The sequence below is a fragment of the Austrofundulus limnaeus genome, unplaced genomic scaffold (assembly GCF_001266775.1).
Source record: "Austrofundulus limnaeus strain Quisiro unplaced genomic scaffold, Austrofundulus_limnaeus-1.0 Scaffold25, whole genome shotgun sequence".
Taxonomy (NCBI): Eukaryota; Metazoa; Chordata; class Actinopteri; order Cyprinodontiformes; family Rivulidae; genus Austrofundulus; species Austrofundulus limnaeus.
Genome location: NW_013952427.1, coordinates 3,490,322 through 3,497,801, shown reverse-complemented (window position 1 = coordinate 3,497,801; position 7,480 = coordinate 3,490,322). Strand labels below are relative to the sequence as shown.

At 39.1% G+C, this 7,480-nt stretch overlaps 1 protein-coding gene across 1 annotated transcript in view; it reads left to right on the top strand.

The window, feature by feature from the left end:
- Positions 1-69: 69 nt before the first annotated feature.
- slc35a3a (solute carrier family 35 member A3a) overlaps positions 70-7,480 on the top strand; it is a gene marked incomplete at its 3' end in the record, with an annotated part of 8,228 nt that continues 817 nt past the window's right edge. The window contains 4 exon segments of the mRNA XM_014004649.1: positions 70-630; positions 717-918; positions 2,566-2,720; positions 2,797-2,919. Coding sequence (XP_013860103.1) covers positions 729-918; positions 2,566-2,720; positions 2,797-2,919 — 468 coding nt within the window.

Genomic DNA, 7,480 nt, shown 5'->3' with positions numbered 1-7,480 from the left:
GAGCAAGGCATAAGAAATGAATGCTTATGATGTCTTTTTAAATTTATTTATTTTGAATGTCTAAATGCTACATTACATATTTTTGGAAAAGTCCGTTTGTATTTCTTTAAGAATAATTTGTTATTTAACATGTTTTTAATACATAATGACAGATGACCAAGTTTGGACCACGTTTTGTGTTCTGCCTCTTCAGCCCTGCTAATTTCAGCGCATCCTTCAGTTCATTCTCTCATCCGGTAGGTGGCGGTAGTGCATCTGTCAGTCAGTTCGTCAACTACCATTCTATCCAACCGAAGAAGAAGAGAAAGAACACGGAAGCTGTGTAAGATTTACTTGTAAAAGGCATGATACGCTTTCCTGGTGTTTCTCATTTCTCTCCACCGTGTGTGTATTTAGTTTATGTCAGATAGCTGAATTTTAATGGCAGAAAACGTTATGACAGTCGGTGCGGAGAGCCTGGGGAGATAATGTTCGTGAAAAGGCCGGTCGGTTGTCGGATAGTTGAGCTGCTGTTTTGACAGCTGGATCCACTACCTCATCTGTCTGACACAAAGACAGACCACAGAGGTACAAACTACACCCAAGAGTTCACTTTTATGCAGAGACGAACCTGTGACGGCGACAGAACAGGTGAGAGTTCACCTGTCTCTTTCAGAGTTCCCTCTCTTTACGTCTCATTCATATTCATTTACCGCCGGTGCGTGYTTGTTTCCCAGCGAGCCGCAGGCATGGCTTCATCCCGCCTGAAGTACCTGTCCCTGGGCGTGCTGGTTTTCCAGACCACCTCCCTGGTGCTCACCATGCGGTACTCCCGCACCCTGCAGGCCGACGGCCCGCGGTACCTGGCCTCCTCCGCGGTGGTGGTGGCGGAAGTCATGAAGATCATCACCTGTGTACTGCTGGTCTTTAAGGAGCACAGTGAGTCGAGCATTCCTCTGTATCAGAGATAGTTGCTGCTAGACTGCAGGTGTTTTTCATTAYTGGCTGAACTTATAATCAGCTGTCTGAAAGGTGGTTTATTTGATTGTCATTCAGTTTATATCAGCTGTAAGGATAAAACTGCCCTCTACAATTTCAATTAATTTAAGAGTGACATATCATGCAAAATCCACTTTGTTAGCCAATAAGTACATTTTGTTGTCTTCATTCTCTCTTTGGGTCAGACAGCTGGATGGACAAGTCTTCCCTCGTTGACAACTTCTAATTAATTTGTAAATAAAAAGTTTCTGTGCAGCTGTATAGTCATAAACTCCCCTGTTAAACTAAAATGGACCACTCTGGAAGCTGGAAGGGTGTGAAGTGCCTTGTTTGGATTTAAAGAGACAGCCTCAAAACGAATTGATTTGAGACACACCTCAGAAAAGGAGTGAAAGAGGGGCTTGTGGAGTTACAGTAAGGAGGAATTCAGACCAAAGCACTCCAACTGAAGGATTTAAATGTGGAAAAATTAGGATTTAAAAGCATGACATGYCTCCTTAAGGGAACTTGTGGTAGGGGTATCTCAGACAGAGAAGGACAGATGGTGTTGGAAGTTGCCAGAGACGAACGGGGTGCTGGAAACATGAGGCATCTGAGATGTACATGGTGGTACAATCGTAATATTTATTTAACTGGCAGTGTGTTGAGGTGCTGAAATACACCCAGKTTCCAAATCTGAAGCCAGCGGCACTCACAAACACTGCCCTGATGTTTTGTTCCTGTCCTGAGTGGTTAGAGCTGGTTTGAGGCCAAAAAAACAATTCATTACGTTGGGTTTTATCATTGCAGTATGTTTAAACAACTTTAGTTTATCTCAAACACAGCATAACCCAACAACAACAAAAACTAAAAACCTGGTAGATAATGTTAGCCTGGCCCTTGCCTTCCTACGCAGCTCTGCTCAATTCTAGTTTCCCTTCATTGCTCCGTCTGGGACTTCTCCCTTAGAGAAGGATTTCACTGGCAGATTTTTAGCCGGACCAATCAGAGAACAGAACGTCAATTTTCTGCGCAGTGTCTGCTTGTAGTTCATTTTACCTGGGCCAATCAGAGAACAGAAGGAGGAGTTTTGAATGACGTAGATGTTCTGCGCAGTGTCTGCTAGTTAGTTTAGCATACAGCAGTGGAGGAAGTGAATGAAGCCAGTCCGTGTTGATAAGGCCTCCAAATTAAAATAAATTTGTCTGACAAAGCAGCAGCTCTCATTTACAGTCGTCTCGTTCAGCTCGGTACTTTTCTCTTCTCAGTAGGGTTGTTTACAGCACACGAGACTTCTGGTTAGCTTCTTAACTTAGCCTCCTTCACAGCGACAACACACACACGCTTCAGCAGAGGCCACGCCTCCTACAAGAAACGATTCTCTATGCAGCAAGTCCAGACCCTTGTACGAAGCAAAGTGAAGGACAGGGTCTGGTTTAAACCAGGCTAAGATAATGTAGGAACCACTGGTTTCTCTGAAATTTGAAGGAATTGGTGTAATAGTAGATTTAATGTCRTGTTTTTAATACACTTTTTAAAATGTTCTGGTTAAAGCTACTAAACAAATTTGATGCATCAAACTGGTCTTTTTYCCCCTGTTTTTTTCAGGTTACAGTATGCGAGCATTGAACAGCGTTCTGCGTCAGGAAATCCTGCACAAACCCATAGAAACGCTGAAGCTGGCCATCCCCTCGGGGATCTACACGCTGCAGAACAACCTGCTGTACGTGGCCCTGTCCAACCTGGACGCAGCCACCTACCAGGTATGATCGAGGCCGGTGTACCCGCTGCTTGGATCCACAGTTCTGGGTTTCAGCTTCCACACTTTGTGTCCATCAGGTGACRTACCAGCTGAAGATCCTGACCACGGCTCTGTTCTCCGTGTCCATGCTGGGCCGTAGACTGGGGGTCTACCAGTGGCTCTCCCTGCTGATCCTGATGACCGGAGTGGCACTCGTTCAGGTCCGGTGCATCTTTATGTCTCTTCTTTTTTTTTAAACAGTGGCTCCTTGTAGAAATGAGAAAAACTTTGTTTCAACTTAAAGAAACATGTAAGAAAACATATTTTATGTGGGTCTGCCTCAGTCTTAATAAGAAATTATTTTAACCTGTAAAGAAAACAGCTCTTAAATGAACTGGTTTCTTRTTAGAGAACTAAGATGGAAGAAAGTTTACACATTTACCAGAGCTGGACAGGTCACTGCCCTTTATGTGTCAGTAAAAAGGTGAAAACACTACAAAACCTGTCATCTTTTTCCTTTTAAACAACACTTTTCAAAACTGTTTCTGTTGTATTATATGGTAATAAACGTAGTAGTTTTAAAATAACATAAAAATAAAATTTTACCTTTCCTTTTTTTTGTTTTGTTTTTTGGCAAAAACAACATGTAGGTAAAAGTTCAGGGACTGGCTGCTTTTCTGAGGTTAATTCCAAATAAGACTCTGTGTTAAAAAAACGTTGACAGGTTGTACTGTATGAAGGTTATGTTAATAATGCATATTACTGTAATGAATAAAAAACTGTTTTGTAATCATGTGTGACACCTTAGRAGAGAAGAAATCCTTAAAACACATTTTCCTTTTTAGCAGAAAAGTAAAACAATGAAAGTCAGTTACTGTTAAACATAATTTAAGAGCTTTTAAATAGTAAATAATCATCAATAAAGTTCTGTTTTATTTAGACCATAAATCAAAATTTGACTTTAGCAAGAAGCAGTTTGAAACACGAGACTAATGTGAAAGAAGAGATGGCTGTGTTTGTTATAATAACTAGAGAATTTGCATTTGCTGCAGAAATGCAGTGAGAGTGCTTAATGCGGAATTTTTTTTTGCTGAATAGATAAAAAAGCTGAAACCATTCTAAAAATAACTTTTAAAAAAAGCAGCTGAAATTTAGCACAAAAATCTAATTAGATAAAAAGTGACAAACAGCTGAAATTGGGAGAAGGGGGTCTCTGCACTTACGAACCAGGAGTTTCCTGTTTTGTGGGAGGAATTTGTCCGAGACGTGATTGGTGTGTTTTACAGTTGAGGGCGGAGCTTTCTCAAGATATGATTAGTTTGGTTGAATATTTTGGGTGGGATTTGAAGAAGCTGGGGCCAGCTGGAAGTAGCTTTGTTGAAATGTCCAGGAATATTTTTTAAATATAAATACAAATTTTAGTCATAAGTTGAGACAGGAGGATTGTTGAAAACTGTCACGAAATTTAAATGCCGTGCATGAATTCGGCTCGGTCAAAACAGCCCTAACCAGCCTGTAAAAAGACTGCTAAATATTAGTATGAATTAATAWTATATTATTCATAACTTGAGACAGGGAGGTGTTTAGAGTTAATAAATTATGTTGACGTGTTCACAATAATTTTTGTTTGACWCTTTATTCTGTTTTAAACTGTACATAGACAGTCAATAAATCTTTATTAAATGTTCAGGATCATTTTACTATTAGCATTACTTCCTCCTTTAAGTTGCCCCAAAAGACAAGTCATTCTGACCAATCACAGTTTTGCTAAGCTCCACCCACCCCCAAGCGCCACCTATTATCCAAACTCCACCAATCACTGTTTTGACAAACCCCGCCCACATCAAGAACTCTGCCAATCACATTTATACCAAACCCCGCCCACACAAAGAACTCTACCAATCACAGTTAGGACAAACTCCGCCCACACAACAAGGAACTCCTCCTATGTCCTGCAGAGACCGCTAATTGGAAATTAGCACACAGCAGCTGAAAGAAACATCAAAAGCTTTAAATGGCTGAAAGAAGCAAAAAAAATTTGAGATTAGCTGAAGGAAGCTGAAATTAGCACAGAGAAGTTAAATAAGCATGGAAGGATCCACATCCTCCAGTATATGGTCATTGGTTAAGAGAAGTTATGTCTTACATTCAGAGAATATTAGATATACTGTTAGGGGATCTGTAAACAAATTTTTTGACATTTGGCAGCCATTTTTATCTTATGTAGAAAAAATTTCGGCAGATAACTTTGTGTAAAGGTTAAATATTGTTTCATTGTACACAAACCTTTTTTATTATATCTCTTGTATTAATGCAAGATCGATTTTTGTTGTTCAGTAGATCCGGTATAGGAAGGGGTGGGATGGATGGGATTTCGGGTGTTTGTGTTTTTGTTAGTTTGTTGTTTGTTTTTTATTGTGGATTATGTTGAAAAATAAAAAAAAATACTTTGATCAAAAAAAAAGAAGTTAAAAAAGCAGAACTAGAACAAAAGGTAAAAAGTGCAGTAAAGATTTCTGAATGTTTTGAAGGGTTTTAAAGTGCCTGTGACATGCCTATCCATCAAATACAAAAAGTCAAAGAAACACATTTTTATATAAGAAACCTTGCATAAGATGTGATTTTACCCATTTTGTCACATAAATGACACATTTTCTTTTGAATTTTGCTCAACCAAAGTGCAACAGGAAGTGACATCAAACGGGAACTCTTTAAGAAAGAGAACTCTGTAATCTTTGTTTGAAACAATGTTATTTGAACTCTGACTCGACTTCATCTCTCTGGTAGTGACTCAAAATAATCTAAAGAAAAATCAGATCCGTCCTACAGTCTGTGTCGTTAGCTATTTTATCAATGCTTTGTTCCATGCAGGCATTCCCCTTTGACATCACTTCCTGTTGCTTCACATGCAAACATCTCAACAACTGTTCATCTCAGCAGCGGGAAATTATTTTTGCAATATGCTAATAATATTGTCTTTCCAATTATGCCTTTGTATTTATTTTAAAGATTTCGTGTCACAGGCACTTTTAAGGATGTTAAAGACAGCTCCGTTCATTTTCAATGAGAAAAACATGTTTGAAAAAGAAAAATATTTTCAAAAAGTACCAAAAGTCATAGCCGGAATGTCCTGAAGGACAAATATGTTTTGAAATATGTATTATTGAAATAGCACAAAAGTTGCGGAATGACATACGTGCGAAAAAATGTAAGGAAGAAAAAAAATGCGATATAACCTAAGAAAGAAAGGAAAGAGAAGGACCTTTTTATTGGTCAAACTTTTTAAATGTACAATCATTTGACATTGTGGGGTCAGGTGAAATGTGCTAACAGAGTGCGAGGTACAACTCTGCTCCTGCAACACCAAACTTKAGCTCAGTGTTTGTAAATTTGACTGAGTTTTAGCCTTTTTGGTGTTTCCTATAGTTTAGTAAGTTGTGGTGGCCTTTTTGAATGAGGTTGCCTCCAAAATTAATCRGCTGTAAATGTACTATACCCAGTGATTACTTCATGAGRTATTTTGCTAATGGCACAGACTMAAAGGTAAAAACATGATCACCTTTTTACTTTTTGTGGGTGAAAACGACTGGAGTCTAAAAATAAATATAATTGTCTTGTTTCAGTCGAAGTTCTGACTTTTTAAGTTTTTGCTGTTTGACTCCAAAGGGTTTGAAGTTGATCAGATGGAGGAGCAGAAGACAAACTGCCTCGTTCTCTAATGAAAGACTGATAGGCTTTAGCTGCAGTACGTTTACTCGTCCCCCCTCCTTTCTTTACATTACCACCTCGTTCCTATGTTTCCAGCTTACTGCAGCACATGGAACAGAAGAAACTTTCTCCATGCAGCTCTTTTTTTTTACAACCTCAGCAGAACTGAGAAGAAGCCTGTGTCTGGATTTCAGATAGCTGTGGTAATAAATCCATTGACCTGACTGTGAAAATAAATCACCAAAGACATTTGGTCCTGCTTTGCACAGAGTTGTTTACGCAATATTTTAGTTGATCCAAGCCGCCGTGTTGGAATCTAAACTGCTTGTTTTGGCAGTTATTACTRTGTTTGTGTGTCTGTTTTTCTGGAGATTGGCCCGGTAACACWAAGTAACTATGTGCTGGAGTCTGATGCTTGGTCAGTTGCGTTGGAGGATGCACTCTCCAAATGTGTGTCTGCTTTACACATGTTTATTTTTCTGCAGGAAAAAAAAAAGATATTTTAACACAAGTCTACAGCCTGTASAGAATTAGTGAGTTAGTGAGACTGGGGACTCTTGAGCTGTTTGTGTTCGTGAAATACAGGCTTTAAACATTACAGATGTGTCAGTGGCTTGAATCAGAGTGAGTGACACAAACAAATACTTCTTTCTGGATCCCACCCCTCCCCGTCCTGCAGTTTGTAACTCTGTGTGAAATATCTGATTGTCACTAGTGTGAAAGCTGGACACATGATGCAGCACAACAAAGGTGCACATGTTTAGCTGTTCTTGTGTGGACATATTTTGACATTAAACCACACTTGTGTGGAATTTTTGTCTAGTCCACACAAAAGAAAAATGCTATTTGTGGGTTATGGTTGGGGTTAGGACTAAGGTGTGAATTAAGTTTATGGTTAGGTTAGGGGAGTGTTTACTCAGAGGGTCCYACCTGCCACCCCATGGCTCCACATAGTTGGTAAATCCCTTAAAGGGGCAATATTATGTGCTTTCCAAGCCTATATTTCAATTTTATTCTAAAATAAAGTAACTATGTCACATTTTCAGTTTATGAAAGAGCTATATATTTGTAAAA